General features: G+C 38.5%; 1 protein-coding gene across 5 annotated transcripts in view; it reads left to right on the forward strand.

The window, feature by feature from the left end:
- PPP2R2C (protein phosphatase 2 regulatory subunit Bgamma) overlaps positions 1 to 26,898 on the forward strand; it is a gene marked incomplete at its 5' end in the record, with an annotated part of 136,954 nt that overhangs the window by 47,833 nt on the left and 62,223 nt on the right. Inside the window, one exon of one of the 5 annotated variants that reach the window (XM_083861632.1) lies at positions 1,454 to 1,609. The exons of the other annotated variants lie outside the window; for them this stretch is intronic. Coding sequence (XP_083717758.1) covers positions 1,597 to 1,609 — 13 coding nt within the window. The remainder of the gene's footprint in view (positions 1 to 1,453; positions 1,610 to 26,898) is intronic. 5 annotated transcript variants of the gene reach the window in all.

The following is a 26,898-nucleotide window of genomic DNA, read 5'->3' on the forward strand; positions in this document are numbered from 1 at the left end:
AGAGATGGGAAGTGTGCTCAAATTTGGTTACATAAATTATTCTCTGTGCTCTGATTGGTTGCTCCAAGCCATGGCTTGCTCCATGTTGCTTTGCTGACAATTCATTGCAGACACAGGCTGATAGTTCTGCACTGCTGAAACTGAATCTGCAAGTGGTGATGGACACCAGTCCCTTGCTGGTGTAAGCATTGCACCTCCACTGATTTTGGAAATTATGTATTAGAGGTGTGATGTCTACATACCCAGAGAACTTGCCTCATTTCCACCAAAGGAATACTGTGGGCTTGATTCAGATTCACTATTTATTAAAAGTACTGCTTTTAAAAGTGCAAACATAAATAGAAAGAAAACTCTCTCATGAGAGTGTGGTGCATGCAAATACACACCTGAGGAACTAACTTGAATGGATTGCTGCTGTCTGGACCAGATTCACATAATGCCTTAATAAAAAGAACTGCTTTGATACTTCATCTTTCTGAATTTCAGAGATCTGCAAATTTGAATATAAGCATGTGTAAATAGCCATAGAAATCAACCTGGAACGTATAATCAATATTCTTTTTTTCCTGCTCAGTGCTTGCATGTATTTCCTTTCTGATGTAACTCCTAAAAAAGAAAGGCTTTTGAAAAATGAAAAATGCAAATTAAAATGGAGAAGATATTTCTTCATGGGTCCAGACTTTTTCTCTTTGATGTTATACAGACCTGGAATGAAGCTGCTACTTCAGACTGCTTTGGTTTGAATACCAATATTAATATAAAATCCACTTCCTTAATTTCCTCTCCTTATATTTAGATGGTGGAAATACAGTTTATTTCTATGAAATAGGGCATTTTATTTATATGCTTGTGTGATTTGTTTTTCCTTACCACTCTTTTCTTTCTCATTAGGAAAGTCCTGCCTTTAAAAGGGAAAGAGCACCTGTTCTCTAGATCCTGTAGAGTGATTTTGTGGGCTCCATTTTAAATTTTATTGACTGAAGCAGCTAATGCTTCTTAAAACTGCTTCAACAGGCATTTTGTTTAACTGTTGATGGAGGATAAACTGATTAATCTGAGTTGAATCCTTTCAACAGCTGTACAATGGGTTTCACATTAAGGAATTTTCAAAGTACTTAATTATTTCAGTGAGTTAGATCAGGGCTGGTAATTCTAAAGTTAGTTTTTATTTCTTTGGGATTATAAGAATGAGAGAGGAAACTCTCTTGAATCTCAGCTAATTGCACTGATGTAGGTGAATACAGGAGTTAGAAAGATCTGGGCCACACTTTGTAGCTCGCTTTTGTAAGTCTGGGAATGTCCACTGAGGAAGTATTTTTCTATTATTGAAAGTGATTGGGAGAACAAGGTGCTTGCTTGCTTACAGGGTCAGCAGTTTTATTCCTGCTTGAAAAATTTTCATTAGATGAGGAAAGTTTTCACCATTTTTGTCTTGAATTTCTTTGTTTTTTAGGGAAAGCTATAAGGAAGCTTGTGCGCAAGGCGACTCTGGTGGCATCTAGAATCCTCAGATTTCCTTGACTGAATCCATCTGGGTTTAGCCCTAAATATAGTAGACAAGCTGCACTGCTTGCACTGATAGATTATATCTTCCAAATGATAGACCAAGGTACAGTCATGTATACTAACCGTTTTTGATGTCATTTGACTCTTGATTCTGTTGCTTTTTGGGTAGTTGTGACACTACAATTTGTCCCCACTCTTGTGGACTTTCTTTTCCCCAGCACTCTTAAGAAAGTGAATTAAAAGAGACTTCTGGCCTGGCTCTGGCATTTGATGTTGACAGCTCCTTATGAGTCTGCAGCTTGGTGGGAAACTTAGGCTCTCCTGAGATTCACAAACTTGCCTTCAGTGGCAAAACAATGGGATTGTTGGTAGCACAACTTTATTTGGTTTTACTACCCATGGAAAAGTGCAAACGTAAATCAAAACTTCCTCTTTGACACATAGTATCATTTTAGTTTGTATGCTCAACAATCGAAAAATGAACACAGACTACATTCTAACAAAGCATAGATTTTGAGTATAAAGTGACATCTGTATTATCCAAAGGAAAAAATAGATCAGTAAGTACTATTCTAAATGATAGTTAATAATTAGGTTTCTATGCCTGCTCTGGTATCTCAGCTAGCTGTTGGAATGAGCAAGAAATCTCAGTGCCAACCAGCTGCTTTCTGAGGTCAGAACTCTTTGCTTTTTTGTTTTAGATGGGAAAACATTCTATCTCCTACCTATGTCTTTCCTGCACTGCAGGGACATAATTTTCATAATATAGAATGTTACCAATTTAAAGATGTTTTGGGGTGCTACTGTTAGTTCACATTTTAAGACTTTGATATCCAATAGAGTATGTCCCTCTATTTGGATTGTCCATAACACCTAAAAATTAAGACTGATTAAGGGAGGGTTTTAAATGTTTTATCTGAACATGACATTGGTTGAATATAAATCCAGTTGCACAGACTATTACAATTTCGATTTTTATGCAGTTTAGATATTGAGTTGGGAGAATTCAAAGCTGTCTTTTCTTTTGCCCAAAGACAGAGGGGATGCTTTCTCTGTGTATTTTCCTGGTTCTTTTGTGCTCCTTGTTGGGCTGCAGCTGTTCACTGCTTCCACCTTCAAATGCTGAGCTTTATCCTTGTCTTGGTGGTGTGCCCAGAGAACAAATCCTTCCTGTGGCTTCTTAGTGCACTAAGCACTTGAGAGGGAGCCTGGATTCTCCAGTGAACCCTTGACCAGATTGGCTGGTGCATTTGGCCCCCTGTCCATGTCTTGCTGAGGGAGGTCCCCTCCCAACCACAGACTGAACCATCAACTGACCACAGTGAAAGGTCACACTCAAATTATGAGTTACTTATGGCTTGGAATTTGCTGTATAATTTTTAAATTACTTTTCTGTGTTCCGTTGTCTGGCAAAAGAATATTAGATTTAAAGAATGGGTGCCTCAGGTGTTCAGCCTTGCAAAATTGGTCTATAGATAATTTTTCTTTTGATTGTAATTGTTTTGAAAGACATGTACTTTCTGGGAGGTTAATGAAAGCTTTCAATAGTTTTCCTGTTTAATTTGTACAATACAGGACATAATTGAAGAATATGCCTATCTTTTCAACTGACAGCAACAGGTCATGCTTTGGCACACAGATAATTGATAAATTTTCTGTCTGTATCATTAGTGGATAGGAAGATGACTAGACCTTTTTTTGCTGGGTTGTGATGCAGTCTATGATGAAATGCAGTAGTGGTCTGTGTCAAATACTTCCTTATCTTGTCCACTGCCAGGTTTTTGTGATAAGTCTTTATATCTATTTTATATCTATCTGTTCAACATCTAGGCAGGTCAAAACATTTGAATCATAGAATCACAGAATGAGTTGGAAGGGATCCTAAAGATGATCTAGTTCCAACCTTCTTGTCATGGGCAGAGACCCCTTCCATTAAAACATGGGTGAGGTAAAATAATTTTCTTAGTTCTAGGAAATTCTGATGGTATTTTAAGGTGGGTTTAAGTTAAAAAATATCATGCTTCTGTCTTTATTTGCAATCCTTAGGAAATTTCTGACTGCCAATAAAATAATTTCAGAAGAGAAAAGGCCTTGAGAAAGATTCCTTCTTAAGAGAAAAAGTGGGCACTACATTGGAAATACCTGGGAGCTGCCAAGAACTGAAAGCTAACTGTATGCTTTGGCATGAGGCTCTGGAGTTGAATGCCTGGTCTAGATGTGTCAGGTGTGGACAGGCTATCCTACAGCCCCTGATAAATGAGAGAAAGGAGGATAGCTTAGGTTCTCCTTAACCATACATTGCACCAAGACTAGAGCATGAAGAATTTCTGTTACCTTAGGTAGTACTACAACAGCAGTGAAATGCTGAAGATGGTTTTAAAATCCAGCTAGTAAGTGAGAGTTTTAATAGTCACTAATTGCAGAAATTAGAAATACTTGAGACCCAGGGACATTGCTACTGTTAAATGAAAAATATGTTTAATGAAGTTAAGTTAAGCAGTGAAAAGTAGGAAATTTGCTTGTTTTTTGTCGTTTGCTTTTGCATTTGGCTGTATAATCACAGACTGATTTTATGTTAGCTCAGTAGTCACTAAATGAATTAATTATAGAAAGATGTGTTGAAAAGTATCAATGGCAAGTTTCTTCCATGGTTGTTTTTCAGAGCTTGATCCATAAAGTTTCCCTTTATTTGAAAGATCTTCATATATAACTAAGTTTTTAAAATGAAACTCAAGATGGTGCTCCATCTGGAGTTAAAATGTGATGATATACACATCATGTTATTAGCTCCAGTCCTTCAGTGTCAATAAATATGCTGGGAGATATTTAAGTAGGAGAGGATGCAGATTTCAGGTGCTTGTTGGAAGAAATGTCTAGGTTGGTTTGGGAGAGGATTGGCTGTACTGATGCAATAAGCACACATTTAGACAGACCTTAAAATATAAAGGAGATAAATTTTTCGTTGCTGTCATTCTGCCTTGCTCTGTACAAGCAGTGAATATAATACAGTGTTTCGTGGTGTTTGCTTTTGTAGTGGTTCATTTTCTCTCCCTCTATGCCCACCTGGTAGCAGAACAACCATGGAGAGCAGCTCAGGGGCTGGTTCTTGAGCAGCAGCTCACTGATGGGAGCTTTACATACGCTCAGCAAGGTAACACCACTGAGCACATGCTCGTCGTGCTGCTGTTCAGTGCTGCTCCAGCTGCTCCTGTCAAGGTGATGGGCTGGCACATCAGCATCCTGTATTGCCACATCACCAGGAGGTCATCAGCGTGCTCAGTGACCACTTTCCCTTGCAGGGCTGTGGTTATCAATACACTTCAGGAGGAGATCACTGCTTAGCTCTCTCTTCTTGCTCTTTCAAAAAGACATCTTCACTTCCCTGTGATACAGAGAAGGTGCTGACTCAGTGTTATACTATACATTTAAAGATTCCAAAAACCCAGTGTGCTGTCACATGTCTTTCATCTGCAGTGCTATGGTTTTTGCCATTTAAATGTACAGATTTGATAACAAATGAATTTACATTTCTGGAAATTTACATGCTTTTCACTAATCTTTTGTTTTAAAAGTTAAAAGTTAAATACTTGGAATTTCCTGGGGACAATAGATAATTCTGATCTTTAAAGAAAACACAGACAAGCTTATATCCAATAAAATACAATTATATTATTGTATTTTTTTAGTGTTTTTTTTTCTGTTAGGGTTGTATTTCTTCACCTATTGATGTAATGAAGCCATTAGAAAGCTTACATTGGGACAGCAATTAATAAAAATTAGTTTAAATATTAGCATATAAAAAAGTTATCTGCCACTTACTTGATGGGAGAAGTCACAATTAAAGAATTAATAGGATGACTAGATAGCACTTGTCCTCTTCAAAATTTTAAATACTGTATGAGCAAAATTTTAAAAGTGACAATTGGTTTCCGTAGCTGATGTACCCCTAATATATTTAGAAATCTAAGGAACTAAACTAATTTCTACCTTCAGAAGTTGTGTACAGTCTTTGCATTTTTTGTCTTGCAGGTAGTCTGAACATGCTCTAGCTCAGGCTAAAATATGAGAAACTGAGCAGCTGATGCTATTTTGCACAGCAGTTACTTTTAAGCCCTCTTATAACTACCCTTTACAACTTTTTTTGTCGGATATTTGCCAGTATAATTTACCTTGCTTGCTTTAATAATCATAGTTAATATATTATTGCTTGATTGCAATGAGGACATATTTCTTTTCTGAATCTTAGAGAGATTCAGACTAAAGCATCTGATCAATAAACTTGTAATAAAGTAAACATAGTCAAATGAACAAACAACAGAAGTGAAAACAGAACAACAACAGAAAAAAACCCAACAAACCAGAAGCCCTCTCTCAATCTAAAATTAAAAAAAAACCCTCAGGTCAGCTTCTGTCAATTTCCTAATGAAATCAATGCACACAGATGAAGTAGTGTATCCTGTTTATAAAAGGTCTGATTCTGGAAATGGGTGTTCAGGGCTCACTGAGCTGTACTTTCTAATGCTATCAGAATATTCTGCTAAAAGGAAAAAAAACCCAACCCTAAAAGGATTGTTGAAGGAGATCTGCTTTCTTTCTGTTAAATTTAATTAGAGATTTAGAACATGTTTATTTAGGCTTTACCCATTGACCTTCATGCCTGATAAATTTGCAAACAGTTATGTGTGCAAGGTAACTACTTTTGTTTCTGTTAAGACTGCCAAACAGAAAGGCAGTTATGTTTAAATCATTATGATGTCTACACATCTATTCCTCAGTGCTGTTTGCCAGCATTTTCACTGATCCTACAACATCAGTAAAAGGCTGTGTAAGCTCACAATATCTAGTTACAGTCTATGTTTACTGTATGTTGCAAGCAATTTTCATGCTGCCTCTGCTGTGGTAAAATTGGGATGTTGTCATCCTACTCAGTAAAAACTGGGTGTCCTAGGGGCACTGAATTACAAATTGGTGGAGTTCGTTCACTTTGTTCTATATATCAATTAATTCTAATTTAAGCATAAAACCTGTTAACAAAAACTTGCCTTTTAATTAAGAAGTAACAGAAGGCTCAGGTTAAATAGTGGGTCATTGCTAAGTCTGAGCCATAGGATAGTCTGTGGTATTCATGGGGGTTTTTTGGACTTTTTAAATTCCTTTTTGTTTCCAAGGGCCCTTACTCTTCTCTTACAGTTATCAGAGTCCCATGGCAATAGTAGCTCCTGTGGAGCACCAGCTGGGGCTCCTCACAGCCTCCCCTGCTGGCTTATTTCTGAGACCTTCTTGGCACCAGAACTGGCTGAAACCACACTGTTCTTGGGACACTCTCCTTGAGTCAAGCTGTTCTAACACCTGGTGTCAGTATGTGGAAGAAAAGCAAAAGAAAACAAAAATTGTGGGTGTGGAGAAACAAGAGGGCTGTCATTACACTGAGCGTTGTGTCAGCTTGCTGCTTTGTTTCTGCTGCACTTGCAGCAGAACAGAAGCTCAGTGTGCTTATTGATGTCTCTCAAGTACTACAAATCCTTATTTTTCCTGTCTGTTGTTTAATTCTTAATAATTTGTAATAAAATATTCAGCAATCTGGTCAAGGGAATAATACTTAGCTTATCTGTTTTCTCTACAGCAAAACCCTAGCCCAATCCAAAACCTCATCATATGCAGTTATATAGCTCACTGAATTCTTCAGCAGATTTTTTCCATTTGTTTCCTACTGATATGACCAGTAATATATTGGATTTTAATCCAGCTTGTGGAAAACTATTTGATAAACAAATGTGTTATCTAGGAAAAGGACCATCATTTTATCAAAACCTTTATCAGTGCTTTTATCAAAACCTAATAGGTATGGACCTCCTAATAAAACAGCTATAAGGCAGGGAATGAGAAGACTGCTGTGGAGATGTAGTTTGATTAAAATGTTTTGGTAAGGAATCCTTAATTATTTTAAAGAGAGCCACAGTGGGGTCTTTTCTCCTGCACTGATAAGAAACTGAGAAGTTTTCATATTGCATTCAAATGTGTGATGTGAAATGAATTAGTTATTAACTATATCCCCTTGGGGCATGTGCACTATAAATAGCTTTTCCAAGTCTGTGGCTTTATTCTGCTCTGCACTGTATTCTGAAATTGAAGACCAGCAAGACCAGAGTAAAATGCCTGCATTCAACTGCAGTCTGAAGCAGTGCAAATAATACAGCTTTGGATTTTGCAGATTAAGGTTTATTTATTTTTGTGGTACACAAGAAATAGAGGACTCTTCATTCAGTGACTCCTAATTTTTCAGAGTCCCAGGAAAAACAAAACACCTGTTGTTTCTGTTACATCTGATTGTTACCAACAACAGCAAGGGGGAATCTAGGTTTAATTATTGGGTAAGATCTATAATAGTATTGGTTAGGATGCAAAATGGCTTTTTACTTAGGTCTGTGAAAAGCCCTTCCTGGGAAGCCAGATATCAGCTGTACTGGCTTTAAGTTCTGCCATAGTAGGAAATACAAGTGAACTGGGGCTATAAATTAGTTCACAGCTTTGGACTTTGAAAAGCAGTCTGATTATAAACCCGGAAACCTGTGTTCTTTTTTTGTGGTACATGAATTCTGGCATCTAGAGTTTTGTTTTGTAAGAAGTTAGGCCACCATCCTTGCTTAAAACTTCCCTACTTTTTAACAAAAACCCAATGGTCTGCCCTGGACAGCTCCTTGCAGTTACCAGAATCTGGGGGTGTTAAAATGCCGTGAGCTTAGTTCTCTACCTTTTCATTCAAAATTTATAGAAATCCAGGATTATACCCTATGTGTTACTCTTTCACCGTTCCAGATGGGAAAGGGATCACTGTAAGGAAACTCCATGTTGAGGTTTATAAAAGCTATAGCTGCTTTTTCAATGCTGGAAATAGTAGTTTGATCAAAAATGCTTTTCACCATGTTTTCTGTTTCCTTGATTTTTTTGGGTCTTCCAGGACTGTCCATAGTTGTGTTAGTGTAGGCAGCAGCAGTGAAGGATTCTGTGGCAACCTCTGCCATGCAGCCAGGCTGCTCATACTGCCCTTTGAATTGTGAACATCTGAGGAGTCCCAGTGTGTACAGTAGCAGCAGCAGCCTTACCTTCTCATTTGGGTAGCAGTGACTTTCACATGAGGTACTGTGAGAGGAGTTTGTGAGTCAGTTGTGCAAGGAGGACAAGAGAGTGAAAGGAGACATCCCCAAAAGATTGACTTGTGGCTTTCAGTATTGCTGAGTCCTCAATAATGTGTCATTTTTTAGTCCTTTTTGGTGTGTACACAATTAATGGTTCACTGCTAGCTGTTTAAACCTAAAAAAACCCCCCAAAACAAAACAAAACAAAACAAAAAACGATGTCTCTACCACATGCCATGTAGAGGTTTCTAAAAACATGTGATGCAGCTTCTGATTTGAAACACAGGGTCACAGAGTGCTTCGGTATGCAAGTCACCAGTACCTTGGCCTAAAGTCACACAGTTCTGACTTAATTCTGGTTGACGTAGACTCAAACTCTGAATCTGTGGAGCATCCTGAGCTATAGATGTGTTCAGATTCTTGGTGAATTCCTGAACCTATGCTGCTCTCTGTGGAGATGACTTGTGAGTGTTCACCTTGTTTGGTAATGCTGTAGGAGAGGGGAAGAAAATGGCAGGAGTCAAGTGCATACTCTGCCTGTGATGAGGCACCTTGAAAACTGAGAGCCTTTAGTTTCAGGCTTAAACCAGGGGAGTTTGAAGGTGTTGGTTCTAATTTAGCTTTCTACCAGGTGAGAGGCAAAGCTCACCTGGGACTTTCAGCACCTTTGCTGTCAACTGAGACCCCAGCCTGGTAGTGATGGACAATCTGCCAGCAGTCTCTGCTACCCCACAGCTCTAAGTCTATCCTGTATCAAATGCTCCCCCAACCATTTCACACCAATTGCAGTCATTTGTTATGCTCTGTGTCCCTGGCCTCATTGGAGTGTGGCACTTGGTGACACTACAATATTTTTCCATCTTGGTACCTTGAGGTTCAAATTACTACCATGCAGCCAGGGCCCAAGAACTGAGTCAGAGAGAGAATAACAAAGGTGAAGAATGGACTTTGAGTAAGTAGCTGCAGTGTAGGGAGGTAAGCAAGTGTGCTTAGCTACTCCTCTTGTTACATTATTAAGCAACATACTTCTTTATTTAGTTATTCAATAAAATGGTATAAAGGTAAAACACAATACTGCTTTACACGAGCTGCAAATTTTCTACTGAAGTGAAAAGTAGTAAGTACAGGTTTAAAATATATTAAATATTTTCATGTATTATGGTGTACTTTAGCTTTCTGGAGTGATCTCACATGCTGCCTTGGAGGGATATGTCATAAATACAATTATTATCCTTTATGCCAAAATGAAATTGACATTGGTTGATATTCTCATGAATAGAATAGCTCCAGTGAAGGAAAAGGACAGACCTTCTGTTTAAGTACCTTCTGTTTAAGTTGTCAAGGTTGGCTGAATTCTCAGTTAATTTAAAACCCTGCTTTATGGCCTCTATTACACAGGTTTCTGCTCCCTCCTTGAAATCTCTCTTCTGGAGCGACAAATGTAACCATAAATGTTGTTGCATTTTGTTGAGGTTTTTTCTGTGGTTTTGTTCTTTTTAAAGCAGCAATCCTATTGTTTCATAGGATTTTAGGGAGGTCTTTGTGCTTCTTTTTACTTGTAATGTAGGTCTTAAAAGCTAGATATAAAAACAGAAGATTCAGTTTTAAAATACAAGGAGAGTCCTCATTTTCTGTGCCTGGCAAACTTTCTCCTTCATCCTTCAGCCAACTTCTATCCAGCCCACTGGTTCTCCTCCTCTGCTTCATGCTTGCTAACTTTCACAGATTAATTTTTTATGAGAGGTACTATTAAAATGACTTTGGAGAGTCACATAAATTATCTCTGCAGCTTTCGCTTGCTCTTTGTTGTTGTGTAGAATTTGCTAATATTTCTCCAATGCAGCCTGTATTTTCTAAATCAATTCTGAGTGTTTTTCTAATTTGTGCATTAAGTAATTTCAACTTGATTTTTTAATGAAGTAAAATATTAAGTATCTTATGCAGACTTTAATCCTGGGGGAAGGCAACCAGAGAGAGTTGTGTCTGTCATTTACACAGCTACCAAGTCTTCATGAAGGAAACTCAGCTGAGCCCTGCCTGCCAGGAGCAGCCCTGGTAGCTCTTCTGTCATTGAGGTGCCTCTCTGAGGTGCAGTTCTTTTTCTTTGTTCTTTCAAAATACAGGGCAGCAGAAAATGCTGTCCTTTGTTAGAAGAGAAAATGAGGCTTTGCTGACTTCCCTCCATGGGTTTGTTCCTGCCGGGAGAACAGACAGAGCTTCCCTTTGTATTTGAAGAGATCTGTCCTTGAGTGCTCAAGTCTGAGCAAGAATTTATACAGGAGGAAAATTTTGATCTGGCAAACATGAAGATGAAGGCTAATGGGAGGCCTGGAGGGTGGCTGTAGGCGGCCTGCTCTGTCCTAAACTTGTAAAAGATTAACTGCTGTGGTCTCTGAGATGATTTTTTTTATGTGAGACAAAAATGATGAGTGTTCTTTCCATTTTTAAGGGTCAGTGAAAATGATGTAGTTTTATATATTTATGTATTTGTATTGGGCAAAGTCATGCCTAAGATGTGCGTTAGCTATCTAATTGGTTCTGCATAACAGAAGACATTTTAGTATCTAGAGGTCTACAAAGTTGTCTCTCCTAGATTATTTTCATGTTTATTTTTCTTCTAGTAAAACAGTAGTTTTTTATTGTTGTGAATGAATCAATTCTGCTTCATTGCAATTTCATTTAAAGGATTAGATGTTAGGTTTAGGAGTGGTGATTTAGGGCCAAATTCATCATATGAGTTTTTATTTTCTAAGGACTTTAAAATTTCCTTGCTGTTCACTTTTGAGCTGCCAAACAACACAAACCAAACCTCTGTTACTTTTGTAATGTAGCTCAAAAGCACCACAGTTGATTTAAGGGGTTTCCAACATTTATGATTGGTAGGTAGTGCATGTGTAGGTATGAAGGTTAATTAAATCAAGAGGTGAAGTTTGTAGAACATGGAACGCTTCATTAGGCCCTGTGTGAAGTAACATGTACAATCTGTTCGCAATACCCCAAGTGCCATTCACTGAGACAGTGTAATTACAGCTTACACACAGTTTCATTAGTTTGTGTTTCTTCTGCTGTGGTTGACATGTATGTTGTCTTCACTGAAACCCTGGAATAGAGGAGAGACTGCTCGCTGGTGGGCATCTGAGCATGCTGACATTCAGCAAATCATTTTTCCTTTGGGTTCTAATACGTCTTATCCCAGATGTAATTAAGCTTGTAATTCATCAACTGGCACTTCTTTATTTCTCAGATTCCAGATCTAGCTAAAGATGTGAGATGGCTCTTCTTGTATGCTTTTTCTTTGTTGTTGTTGTGGTTTTTTGCTTTAAACAGGGGGAAACAGTACCTCTCTTTCCCCACTCCTAGTAGTTTGTTTTTTGTCTCGGTACTTTTTCAAATAGATTCATTCATTTTTATCTCAGAGCAGGATATTATGACAACCTAAAGTTGCAATCTTTAATACACATCTCTCATTAATGTGCATGGGTTTAGGCAAGTGTAAAATCTAGGTGGCTGTGAAGATATGGGGGCTTCAGTGAAAGCATAACCATACAGATTCCCAAGGGTTTATTTTAATAACAATTTATACTACTGAGCACTGTGAATGCACTTAAATAGACTGACGTGTTATCATGAGTCCAGGCAAATTATGCATTTAGTTGATTCCCAGAGAAGGAGGGTTAAAGCTCCAGTTACGATCTCTCAAAATCAGAGACTGCATAAGTACATGAAATTCTTGGAAATGCATGAACATAACTTGATATTACCTTTGAGATAAGTCCCACAGTCCTATTCAGGTAAGAGAAATTGAGGAAGTGCTTGGAGGCGCAGGTCTGTAGACAGAAAAGCAATATTAATGAGGGCAATAAAGAGACTACCAAGGAGAGATGACTGATGAGCTTTATTGCAAATCTTATCTGTACATAATTTCTTTATATTAAAAAAAAACTGCATAAATGGTCTTCTGCAAATTTGTTGGACTAATGTGAGAAGAGAATACAGCAGGGATATTGCAGAGGTAGTAGTAAACCCAACCTTCTGATGTCCTCTTGTTGTCCTACTAATATGTTTACGTATCTTTAAAACATTTATGTTTAGAACTACTATATTAAGACAATACATGTTACATCTATGCCATGTGGTGTCCAAGCTCTGCCAAGCCATGGCAGCTGCCAGGGTGGTTGTGATCTGTCATCAGTTCTCTGACTGCAGTCTGAAAACACTGAAAAGCACAGGGCCTGTTCCAGAACTATTTTACCCTTTGTTAACTATTATAATTTTTTGGTGTCTAGTAAAGTAAATATTAAAATATTTCACAGAAGCTGCCTGCCTAAATTTCCTCGTGCCAGGAATTGGTGTTCTGTTTTGAGATGACATCCTGAGTTAGTATATGTGTTCTTTACGTTTTTGATAGATTGTGTGTTTCTCCTAATTTAATGAGGTCTAATATTGTATCATACATTTCATGAAAGGCCATTCCACAGGAAAAGTTAGCAATAAAACATGTGTGAAATTGTACATGGACTTAATTGGATCTTAGCAGCATATAAATTACTGCACAGGCCTAGGCTGATGTCCTTAGAAACCAGTGTCTGCCAAAACCACCCTAAATCATCTGACAGTGTTTCAGGAGTAGCATGTTTTGGGGCAGAGCTTCCAACCTTTGCACAGAAAATGAAGAATTATAGGAAAGCAGATGAGGAAAAAAAGGAACTAAAATGTCATCCATTTGCACCATGTAAGTGCAGAAATGGGTCTCAGTGCTGCTGCAAAGCACGAACTGTGGCAGGCACACTGTGAGGGGAACAAACCAGTGTGCCAGCTCTGGCTTTAGGCATGGTGTTCTGTGAATTCATGCATTTGGAGACTGTCAGCAACTTCAGCTTTAGAATGATTCATAGGAGCTTTTAAAATATATGTACTTTTTAGTATTTTGGCTTCCAAAGGAAGAACTGCATTGATTTGAGTTTTATTTTGATGAGTAGAACATACATCATGACTAAGAGCACTTAGTTGTGTGTTCTCAAAATAAAAGGCCTCATGTTATTTATTCACTTCAGTGCCACAGGAGTGTATGATGCCTTATAGGTGATTAAAATGAACATGCCATCAGAATTTTGTAACTTACACAGTGCACAGCAAGGGGTAACAGAAAAAGGCAGATAAATACAGGAAGCATCAGGGTTACAGTGGCAAGAGCTCATGAAAATGCTTTCATATACCAATAAAAGCTTTCACTTATGCCTGACATACGTTTCCTCACTGCATGTTGCCTCTCTGTCTTGCTGGTTATTTGATTTTTGGTTTCGTTAACGTATTCTACTCATACATTTTGGTCCTGATACTGTTTCCCTTGAAATCTCTAGAAGGAACTCCTAGTGATTTAAACAGTGTTGGATCAATCTCAGTAAGCAAAGACTGTAGGGATGTGGTAATGAAGAAGCTGGCACTTCAGACTTCTTTTAAAAGGAAGTGTTTTTAAGAGTGAGTAATGAAGTACCTGTAGTATTTGTTGTGCATGTAGTATGTGTAATATTATGTACAAAAATAATGCATTCTTCCTCATAACTATACAAAGTGGAAAGATTTGCTGTTCTTCCCCTGTTACTATCCTGTTATAAGTGGGTATTATTTGTCCAGAAAAATGTTTACTTTTCCATGATATTGACATGATTGCTGTGAAGATATGAAATTGTTTGGGGTTTGTGTTTTGGTTTGTTTGGGGTTTTTAAAAATCTGTTTTTCTTTATATACCTTTTTCTTCCATATGCCTGTCAATTAGTAAAATATTGTCATAAGTTATTTTCAGTTATTGTCATTATTGTCATAATTTTTTGTGGATAAGTGCATGAGTATATATATCACTTGAATCCTATTGATCTCCTTGTTTCAGTGATGCTTTGTAGTAGATTCCTAAATGCTTAGTGAAGAGCACTGTTATTATTAGCCTTATGTATGGTTTTTTAATCCAGTGAGGTTTTCCTTACCCTTGCATCATAAGAAAGTTTCCAGTCATTATGTTTCAGATGTTGTTTTATCATATCTATGACCTCTCCAGTTTTATACCTCTTGCTTGTGTCCCATCTGTCTACTTTTATCCCTTTGTTTCTCCCACATTTTTCAGTAATGTTTTCATTTCTTCTAAGTTTATGATAATTTTTCTTCACTCCAAAGAGATCCCATCATCTTGATGTGAACTTTTCTTAAAAGCTGTGTGCTAGCCTTGCCAGAACACATTCTCAAATGCATAGGGCAAACAGGATCCATGAACATTAAAAGCTGTAAAATGTGGAGAGAAGGAGCTGTCTTTGACATCAGTGTCAGAGTAGCAAATGGCTGCCTTGTACCCTGGGCTTGTGTTTTAATCTGTACATGAAGCAGAGACACAGAAGTGGAAGTGGACCTATTTGCCTTCTTACAAAAATGCCATTATTTTCTGTTAAGTGTATTTGAGGGAGATCTTTCTTAACCATTTGGACATGTAAACACACAGACATACAATTCAGGACAGCTGCAGAAATATCTGACTCTCTTTAAAATATTTTTAAACCCTATTTGTTTATGCCTTTTTGGCCCCATGCAGAGATCCTTCAAAAATATATCACTGCTGATTAAGGTGATGGTGTATACCTAAGAAGCACCAAACAATACAAAAACATTCAGTGGATCAAATAGAAACAGATGTGTTATTGAATATAATGAAATTTATTCACCTGTTTATGTGAGTGCTGCACGTGTTTGATGGGTATAACTATTTATTAAACAGCTTGCCCATGTGTTGCCAAATTGTGAATTACATTCTAGTAAGTCTGTTTAAGTATCTCCATGCTCACGAATATGACATTTCATCTATTTGCACCTTTCCAACTGAGTTAAAATGTCAAAAAGATGTATTTTTGTAATATAAGTACCTCAATTCTTTTTGACATTATTTTCTGTAGCTCGTTTCATATGCATATCTTTCTTTTATATTATCATCATGATGGTATTAATTTGGATGTGCAAATTAGCTCTTCATGATGTTGTCATGTCAGCATCTGGATTCAAGATGTGCTGTTTCATAAGCATTGCATCCTATTGCGTTTCATCAGAGTCCCCCTTTTCTAATCTAATTATTCATAAGGAACCTTGGGGATTGTGCTAATGGGCATCTGAAGCTATAAAGAGTAATGAAAGTGGTTGTGTTACTGCTATGCAATTAAGTGTATACAGAATACCATTCATATAATTAAATTCAGATTTTTTTTACCACTCTTCTTCTCCTTTATAGTACATCAATTATTTCTCTGAAGTTAGAATAATATCAGTGCAGTTTAAGAGCTTTTTATGAGAATTGTACCATTTATTGTGACAAAAGTTGATTTTTGGCTTTTATAATTAAAAGCTTCAGCAAATAAGGAGACAGTTTTATGAATTTTTAATGATTTTTTCATGTTTTATGTGAAAAGATGGAGGATGTTTGTGATTGAGGCAGAATTTGAACTGCTGGGAAAGCAAGATGGGTGTGTGGGGGAGTGTGTGTGCTTCCCATTTAATATTCTGTCCATTGGTTTGATTGGATACAATGCACATTATGCTGCTGCTGCTGCTGGTAGTGTGCATCAGCACTCATTGCAATTTGTAAGTTCAGCCTGACCTTTGGTCTGGGTTCAGTTTTCTGTCTCTGTTCATTTGGATTAAGTGTTTTGATGAATGAAGATAAAGTATTTAGATCAACCAGTCAATATGTTTTCTGCTGATAATTCCATATTAATAAGTGCTGATGGTTAGTATCTTTAAGGTCTGCTGACAATCTGATTGAAATCAATGGCAGTTTTGCCTCATTTAGTTCAATGGGAGCAAGAATGAGTCTTTAACCAGCAGAAAATTATAAACACCAGTCTCTGTTCATGTGTCATTCACTATGAACAAGAGTTTTTATGGTGCTGTCAGGCTGAAAAAAAAAAAATCTTTTCTTTTTTGATAACAAAGCTGCATTTAGCTGAAGTAATCCCTAGGTAGCCTGTTAGAGGTGTTCCAGCTTTGTTATTCCCAGACAATAGGGAATGTGGCCTCTTGCTGATTCTACTTAAGTAAGTAGTTGCTGCTGTTAAAAATAGCTTGAGACTGCTGTGCAGCTGAAATTCTGCTGCACACATCCTGCATTAACCTAGTTATCTTGAATTTTCTCATGAAATTCAGACTTCATTTTAATTCTGCAGAGCACATGATATTAAATAGGTTCTTTTTCCAGAACACCAGTGACAGCCATGATGTTCCGTGTCAATGAAGAGGCCCAGGCATCCTGACAGCATCTTCCATCCTCTTATCTTTGATTATACACAGCTGATTGGCATCTCATCCTGTTCTGAGCTGCCTTAACCATAAAAATCCCACTAGCATTTTAAAATTGTTCATCTGCCAGGTAACCTACTACAAAACAGAGAGGTAGCTTCATAAAACAACTCTTCCAGGGTATCCTTTTAGTTTCTCCCCAGGTACTCACCGGGAGAAATGAGCTGTGAAGTTCGAATGAGGGTTTAATAGGTCCAGGTCCTGTCTGACCAGATGACACGATGGCTGAGGGAGACTGACAGCTTCTCTCTAATCATTGCTGCAAAAGCAAAAGGAAAAAAGAAAGAGGGGTAAAGAGCACAGAAAGCCTGGTCCCTTGCCTCGATTTTCAGGTTGCTCAGGGCTTTAAAGGTCAAATGCAACATCTTAGGTTAGTACCTCCTTAATTATGAGGAGACAGTCTTTAGAGCACAGGAGTGGCATGCTTTTGGCATTACTCAGCAACTGTCTGCATTCTCCTTTAGTTCATGCTTTCATATATTCGTGAAGTATGGCCATATGTTTGTAGGTCATTAATCTGCCCCTACAAAGACAAATAAGTTTTGCCTCCAAGAGAATAGTTATATTCATCTTACTTCCTGTACAAAATACTCATGGTGATTGGTCATCAGTGATCTGCAAAGTCAGGTTAATGCTGCCAGATTTTCTACCATGATTAAGAACTCTGATAAAATGGCTGGTAGATTTTCTGGTCATTTTCTGTAGTTGGTCATTGCTCTTGAATGAAACTCAGCATTACTTTCACATACCTTCTAAGCATATTCTCTGAGATAAATTACATGTCTGAAAATCAGTAGATGAGAAAAGAAACCTTCAGTCCATTTAAACATCTTTTTTATTTTGTTTGTGAGTTTTTTCCTTTTTATTTTACTGTGGTAAATCTTTTTTTTTTTTTTTTTGGTCTGGTAATTTATGTTTTTCCACATTATTTTGGCTTCTTTTGATTATAGGCTAAAATCCTTATTTCTCAATTCTAATGTATTAAATAGAAGCTAGTTGAAATAGCATTTTCACTGAGTATTGGTTGCTTTCTACTCTCCCTATTACTTTTGCATATTTGTGTCTTTATATCTAGTGTGTACATATCTTTAATCATTCAAGTAATCACTGTATTTCTGGATGTTTACCTGAAAACTTTCATAATGAAAGTCTCTCTTTAAATCTGGCTTGGGGTTAGTCATTGCTTTGATAGGCTTGGCTTGAAATAATATTTTGTTCTAGCACTTCATATACAAATTGTTATCTTGATGATCCTTAAGTTTAATTCTGTACAAATCGGGCGGGGGGGGGGGGGGGGGAGAGGTATGTGCTGTTTTTTACTGTCAAATCAGATTCTGTCTCTCCTTCTAAAACAAATTTCTACATACAAGTTCAAATCCCTTAGATAAAGAATATGCTCATTTACAAAGATTATAATTGATTTTTTGGCCCTGTTTTTAATACTTTGCACTGTAAATGACATCCCAGTGGAGAATAATCATCATACAGATGTTTGAAAGCTCCTTCCTGCAGAGTATGTTAATTGAAGTCTATAAAGTGTCATCAGGCTGCGCATTGTTTCTAATTAGTACAAGGCAGTTTCTCTTAGCTTTGTATAGTTTTGCTGGCCTCTTTCCTTCATTATTTTACCAGCTAGCTAGTAAATCTTGTCAGTTACTAAGAAAAAAAAATCCAGAGTTGGAAATTTTTCTGTGTGCTTCATAGTGTCCTGCTTTCCTTTACCAGAAAAATATAGATTTTTGTATGGTTTGATTCTGACTTTCTGAAGCTATCAGTATGCTTTTAGCTCCAACAGGCCAGGTACTACTCTGACAGCTTTTGAAAGACTCTTTATCTCACATTATCAGGAGAAACATTAGTGCAACAATAAACTTCTTTTCTCATAATAGGGCCTTTAGGATAATGATTGTCATTTGTCTAGTTTCTTAAAAAGGAATATTTTAGTGACTGCTTGATAGTTGGATGTTTATTGCAGACAGTTTCCTAGGGTATACAATCAGCTGTATGATGGAAGTGGGCAGATAAAAGGGTCTCTTTTATTGAAAGGAGCTCAAAATTATGTGCAAAATTACTGGAAAAAGAAGCTCTGCTGCCTGTTTCAGCTTCCCTGTGTGAGTGTACTTGGGTACTGGTCAGGTTCTGCAGTTCTTTTAGGGAGTCTTGGATTGTGCTTTTAAAACTCTGGTAAGTACTTCCCTCTGGTGTGTTAATTTAACCTCAAGCAGTGTCCCTGTATTTCCTCATGTCTTTTTATAAGGATTTTTTGCCCTAAGTAATCTGGGAGTTTATAGGACTTAAGAAGGGGGACAGATGTATAGAATTTTCAGGGCTTGGCTGCTTTCTTCAGGCCTCCATTCTAAGCATGGAAGAATGAAATAATAGCTAGTTCTCTTCATAAGACTCTGAGGAAGGACCCATGATACTGTTTTTTAAGGTAAAATTTATATTTTTCCCTTGCATGTACTGAACACTGTTACTGAATATTCAGGAAACACATTCAAAATTAGTGTGACACATTATTTAAACAATTTCCTGTGGATTTCAATTGAAGTTCACTCTCATAATGTAAGTCCACACTTTGAAGATTGAGGAGGTTCAAAAACACTTTCATGAATAACTACAGGCAATAATTTGTTGTATATTCTGAGGCATCAGACTAAGTTTTAGGATGTTAACTTGATCCTCTCTGAATGACAACATCCTGAGGAAATAATTTTCTTTCTTCCATCTTAGTTTTTTATCTGTGAATGCTAATATGATACATCTCTGTCTTCATGCCTAGGTTCTTTTTAGTGTTTGGAGAATAAAAGTACAAGACAGCTGTGATCTGGAGAAGACCACAGAGAATTAATTAAAATAGAGTACACTCCTTAAGTTGGAAGGGATCGGCAATGACCATGTAGTACCAATTGCCTGACTGATTCAGGCTGACCTAAAGTTAGACAATGTTGTTTAGGGCATTGCCTCCTAAACACTGAGAAGAGATGCTTGGGGCATCTACCACCTCTCTGGGAAGCCTGTTCTGATATTTGCCTGCCCTCTCAGTCAAGAAATTTTCGCTGTTGTCCGGTCCGAGCCTGCCCAGATGCAGCTTTGATCTATTTCCATATGGCCTGTCACAGAATACCAGGGAGAAGAGATCAGCACTTCTCTCTTCACTTCTCAGGAAGCTGCAGACAGCAACAAGGTCACCCCTCAGCCTTCTTTTCTCCAAACTAGAAAAGTCCAGAGTCCTCAGCCACTCATCACAGGACATTCCTTCCAGCCCTTTCACCACCTTTGTTACCCTCCTCTGGATGCCTTCAGAGACCTGAACATCCTCTTAAACTGCCCAGCTCACGGCACTGCAGGTGAGGCCACCCCAGCACTGGGCACAGCAGGACAGTCCCCTGCTCTGACCAGCTGGTTGTGCTGTGTTTGATGCACCCAGGGTGGAGTTTGCCCTGGGGCTGCCAGGGCACACTGCTGCCTCACACTGAGCTGCTGTTGGCCAGCACCCCCAGACCCTTCCAGGGCTGATCTCCAGCTGCTCTTCTCCTCATTTGTACTTGTGCCTGGTGTTACTCTGTCCTTCGTACAGAATCTGACATTTTGACTTTAGAAATTCCATCCCATTCATCATAGCACAATGCTCCAATCTATCTAGATCCCTCTGCAAGGCCGATTACAGAAATCCTCCTTATTGATTGTGGAAAATGTACTTAATCCCTACAATCTACTCAGTATGGTACTGATTCACAGTGGACTCTCCAGTTAGCGCAGAGCATGTGTAGAGGCAAACCTCTTTCTCCAAAGAATTAATTACTAATTATGCAAGTGCATAGGAGGCTATTAAACTGAAAAAAAAAAAATGAGGTATTTGATCAGACGTGGCATTCCTGGAAAAGTACAGTGATGTACTGAAGTAAAAAGAGGAGGTTTTTTTACTTACAAATATTGCATCACTAAGGGATAGCAACATAAAAGAAAAATATTGTTATAGAGAGATAAGTTCTTCCAGGGTTAGGAAATGGTGCCAAGGTCTGCAGCTGTCCTCTTCACTGCAGTGTGAGGCCTGATGGCAGCTGCATGCTGGTGCAGGCGTGGGTAAGACAATGTCTCTCTCCACTCAACCAGTCTTTGGCAAATTTTCCAGCATCTGCTCTGTGGTTCTGACTTGGGTAATAGTACTTTTCCCTTATCATGGTCCTTTGAACAACTAACCAGTGTGTTTCTCCTCTGTTTTGCCTTAGAGAAACCTGTCAACACCTTTTCTCTTCATTCTGTATTTAATGGATGTGTCAACATTGCTTAATGGAGGATGGTGAAAAGGTCTGTTTTGTTGTTAGCTCTGAACAGGGCAGTGAGTCCAGACAGCAGTGATGTCTTGGGCACAGCATTGTGCTGTTGTTACAATGGCTCTGATGCCAGTTCAGTCAGTTCAAGCTCAGATATTCCTCTGCAGTGTTCCTCTGCAGTGCATAAATACACCCTCATGCAAACAAAAATTCAGAAGCATCTTGACTACATATCCATAATTTATAATTATAGTGGGATTAAAATAGACTTGAGGCTTCAGTTGGCCTCATGTCTCAGAACTGCTGTATTGCAGCAAAGGCTGCTCTGCCTTGAGAACACAGCAGTAATTACTGTGGACTGCATTTTAACAACCAGCAATGATTGCAAGGCACAGCTTCAAGGATATTAGGGGAGTTTGGGAGCCTTGCACTTCTGTCAAGGGCTTAGGTGTGTAAATGTTACCTGTGTGGGCTGCAATTAACAGTTCTCAAGCAATATGGCTTCAGGAGGCATGGCCTTAGGGAAGGTGCCTGCAGATTTGTGAGCCACCAACATTTGCTTTGATGCCCCCCTGATTTGGGGAGCCTCCTGAGGAAATTCCTCTAGGTCTGTTTTGGTGCAGGAGACAGAAATCTGATTAGTGATGTTTATTTTTCCAGATGATTTTTTTTTTGACTTTTCAGTTTTAGCGATAGGATAAAAAAATTATATTTTGCATTTAACCTTTTGATGAAGGACTGATTTTGCTTAGTGTTAAAACATAGGTTTGAAACGTTAAAGTCTCTATTCGATAGCTGTAAACACAGTGGGAATTGTCTGATTTCCCACTTGCAATATTGCATGATAAGACTGGAAAGAGCTTTTAGGGCTGTTTTTTACATAGTGACTGGGTTCCCTGCATGCTGCTACTTTCAGAAGTGGAAAAAAACCAAAACCCAGAAACTGCCTGACCAGCAAGTCGTTCCTGTTTTAGACATTGTCCATAGCATCTGTAATATTTGCTGCTCTAGTCGTGTTATGTAATTGATGTCCATTGAGAATATCCCAAAACAGGATGTTTATTTCCTGAGGCTGTTAATGGTGTTTGAAGTTTCTTTATCAGACACAGACTGGGGAAAGGTGCATTGATTTTTAGTGTCTTCTGCTCTTTAAGTAATTTTTTTAAATGAGTAATTATAGAAATACGATGCCTTTAAACTTGAGGGCAAATTTAACATTTGGTTTTCACACTGCAGCTGTCTGGAATTCAATGTTTCGGGGCCAAGAGTTCATCTATTTCCTGACAAAATAGGGTGATTTAGCATGCTTTTAATTTTAAGCATGTGAGCATTCCCATCTTTCCTCACATTTATTTAGTTTGATACATACATGTGTGTGTATTCATATGTATATATAGATAGGTAAAAAGCAAAACTTTGGCCTTTTATGAACTGAATCTTATGAAACAAGCTTTTAGACCAATGTAAAGTTGTGTAAGGCTTTTTTAGTATCATTTTCACACACATATGAAACCTTTAAGCAGTAGAGTGATAGTAAAGCTGATACAGTTATCCTGTTCATTTTAGACAAGCTTGGGGGCAGTCTGTGGTGTTCCATCAGTAACAGCAACCCATATTAACACCGAAAAAACTGATTTTTATCTCCTTGGGATCATAATGTAAACTGGCTGAAGACACCTTGATGCAAACAAGGGCTACTTGCATGAGCTTTGAACTTGGCTTTAGTTTACACACTTAAACCAGCCACACAATCTGAATAATGCTGAGGTCATAAACACTGATTTCAAGGGATGCTTAGAATGGAGCTAATATATTATGATATGCATGATCTTCATCAAAGAGGTATCAAGCATTCCCAGAAGTCCTAGAGTTATATGATCTGGTGGCAGACCCAGAGGCAAATTCAGAGTTGTCAGCTGAATTGCCTTTGGAGCCTGCCAAGCAAACAGATGCTAATGTTAGATGAGTATCTACATGGCTTGGCATGGGGCTCCCATGACAGGCAGCAAGCCCTGTGTGTGACCTTAGTTTGCTGGTCCACTGCTGGGAATCACAGAGGAGATGTCTAGTGATGTGTGAGTTAGAGCTGTCTGTTGTTCATGGTATTTGAATATGATTTATTTGGATGCTGTAGTCAGAATTTCTGATGAGAAGATTTAAACACTGCCATCCACCCTCTTGGGTTACGACTGAGAAAAGCAAACACAGTTTGTTTTCCTTGTGCTTGTTCTACAGGCTCCAGAGCCCTTTGTATGCTGGGAAACCCCAGCCTCTGCCAGTTGAGGAAATCTTAATACAATATTATCTAAAGGAGTGTTAATGTTACTGTGTGTTGCTGTGCCACACTAATTTTGATGAGCTGCACTCACTAAGTACATCTGCCTGGGCAAACTGGATGTTTGGGAGCCCTGGGACCAGCTGGCACAGAGAGGCCCATGCCCCTGAGGGTGACATTCTGCAGCTTCCAAACCATGGTGGCCATGTGTGTGCTGCCTGTTGGGAAGTGGCCTTGCCTTGTAGCCTCTGAGCCACCCCACAGTTTGGGGGAGAGAAGTTTATTACAGCCAAAAGCCTCTCAAGGTCCTCTCTTTATCAATTTAACAGTGTGAATCATAGTGCTGCAAAACCCAGGAACATCCTGGAACTCTTCATTTGCTAGCACAGATAGGGCTGTTATGTCTCTGCCTCCCTTGTCACCACTCTGTGCTTAAAGACTCTGGCTCTAGTCCAGCTTCTAGCTCCAGCTCTTCATGATTTTTAAGATTATATGCCCCTCACTTCGCCCAAAAGCCTGCTCACTGGGCTTTCTCTCCCTGGGTGTATGCTGTTCTGAGGCTTTGTTTGTTGGGACTCCATCTGTAGATTCATTTAGCAACATGCATACTCATTTGAGCTGAATATAGGAACATTTAAGTCTCTAGACAAGTGATTAAGGGCTTTATTAAATAGAAATGTTTTGCTAAGCCACAGCATGGATTATCTGTCGCTTAGTATGTGTATAATCAAAACTGATTCTCTGATCTTGGATAAAAACTCTGGAGGATCTGTTTAATTTTTTTTTTCTTTTGTGTAAAATGGGAATACTGACATTTCTTTGCTGACTTCTTTGGGTTGCTGTGGAGTTTAATGCCCAGAAAGTGCTTTGAACATGAGAACTGCTGTGGCAGAATTACTGAGAGCTGTGCTTCTAGAATTTAATTGCTCAGTTAAGGAGGAGAGGGACAAAAAGTTTAGAACCAGCTGGCAGTGAAATTCTATTGAAGTTTGTATGTAATATATGGAAATAGCATTCATATTGAATCTGGTTATTGAGAATTGTATTTTAAATTTTGAATGATTTTTCATTAGTCTTTGATATATTTTAAATTAATTATTCCCCTTTAAAATTCTAAATATGGATGGGATTTTTTTTTTGTCTTTGTTTTAGAGTAGGCTTTTAGCAAAACTTGATGTTTTCTTATTGTAGATCATTGCAATTATTATGCATGAGCATAATCACATCTGACAATAAAAGTAAAATTAGTATATATTAATAATTTGTGCGCTTTCTATATTTGGCTTATATTTGCTCTGAAATGAAGAGTGAGGTTCAAGGTCTTTCTGTGCTCTCATAAAACCCGGTTGCCTAGCATTTTTAACACTTGGCAGCACCATTTCTAATCTGTCTGTAGCTGGCAGCCAGGCTGTGCAGCTCCTCGGTGGGAAGTAACATGGAGCTGAGCAGCAGCTCCCAGCTCAGGCAGGTTTCCTTCTGTGGGTACCAGTTTGAACCCCTCTGGAAATTATAAATGCATGATGTGATGCCCGTGGCAATTTTTTCTCTTTTGTCCTTCAGCGTGGGTTGGTAAGAGGAGTGGACCGGCACATTTTGTAAATATGCGCATGTTTATCAGGCAGAGTGTTTCCAGCCTGTTACTGAGTCCTTTGCTTGGATGAGGGTCTCATCTGTCAGCAAAGAAAGAAAGAAAGATCTGGCTGCAATTTTGGTTTTCCTTTTTTTTTTTTTTTTACCCCCCCTGAAATCTCAGAAGAGTGAATGACTAGCATGTGTTACACAATGTAAGCTGTGAAGAAGATTTGAGGGAATGTGAAATTTAGAAGCTCTCTGTGCATATCTTTACTCTAAAATAGATACTGATCTGCAGTGTTTTCTTAGTTTTAAGCGTTGCTTGTAAGAATAGATACAAGCAGTTACCAAATGGCTCAGATTTACTGAGTGAAAGGCTTTCTAGCCCTTTTTTTTCGTCTCGTTTAGTCTGAACAGGATGGAGGGCTCAGTGCTCCCTGTTTTTGGCCATCCCAGTGGCCTCAGTGCTGCTGGAGGCAGGGCTGGAGCAGCCCCTCCATTGCCTGTCAGTGCTCAGGGAGGGCTGCAGGCTCACAGCACAGAGGGGGCTCAGGGGCTGCAGGGGTGCAGTGCCTGCCACTGCTGGGGGGGGCCTAAATAGCTGTTAAAAGGAATCTTGGGAAGCTTTTTATCACTCCACTGTGTGTTTCAGATTAAGAAGGCACCTCGTGACTTCAGCAAGGATAATATTAATAAAGTTAATTAGCCATTCTGCCTTTGCAACGTCGCTGGTCTAAGCAGGTCACCTTGAACATGAAGACACTGAAGTGTATGAAGACTGTAGCCAAATTTTTGAGAAATGTGTCCTAATTTTCAGCTATGCTACAACTGACAAATGTTCCTTGACCTCATTTACTATTTAAGTGGTGGGAAACTTTGCATTTACCTCAGTGGGTAGAAGGTCAAGTCTCTTGGGCCTCTTTTCCTGGAGGCCTTGTCCTCTGCAGGTGGGAGATGGGTGCCAGAACCTCTGAAATAAGAGCTTTGAGCTTTTGAATGAGGAATACATATGTGGGAGGGTCAGTTTATGAAACACTGAATCTCAGTGACTTGTATTCAGTATGAAGTGTTGTTTTAGCACAGAACACTGAACCCAGATAATCTACTTTACATATTTGTCCTGTAAGCAGTTCTTTTCTACGTTGACTGTGCTCTAATAGTTGATTTTTCTAATTTGAGAAATACAGCTAGAAATTAGCATCTGATTAAAAAGCTGTTGAAAAAAATTTCTAGGATCTTAAAATAAACACGTACAAAAATACTGGAGGAAAAACCCAACTCTATTAAATCTCCAGGCTAGAAAGAGTAAATCACAGTGGTCATAAGCACTCACAGAGGGGTAAAGACTTTACGTTTGGTTTTTTTAGGTTCTGTTTCAAGTGAATTTTCTCTTTGAGTGAGCACTGAACATACGTTCAGATGTTCTGCATGGGAAGATGTTTTCCTTGGTCCCTGAGGATAGAGATGCATAGACTTGTGAATCTCAGGCTCATACTGGACTCATGATCACCTAAGCCTGATGCAGGCCACCAAGGTGTGTATGTGTAGCATTTCTAAAACCCGAAAGTTGGAGATTGAAGATGAAGAAAAACTAAAGATTAGCACAGTGCTTGCCAGGATTTGAAGTAAGAAAAAATTGTGGCTTCCATTCTTTGGGGTTTTTTAACTTTTATTTAGTATCATTGCTAGCTGAAGTGATCATGTTTCAAGGAGCCTTTCAAGACCTGTTCAGCATTCAACTGTATGGTTTTGGATTTCATGTCAGGAAGAGGTTGTGCTCTGGAAGAAAGATGATATTTAGCCT

Source organism: Zosterops lateralis (genome assembly GCF_965231275.1).
Source record: "Zosterops lateralis genome assembly, chromosome: 5".
Classification (NCBI taxonomy): Eukaryota; Metazoa; Chordata; class Aves; order Passeriformes; family Zosteropidae; genus Zosterops; species Zosterops lateralis.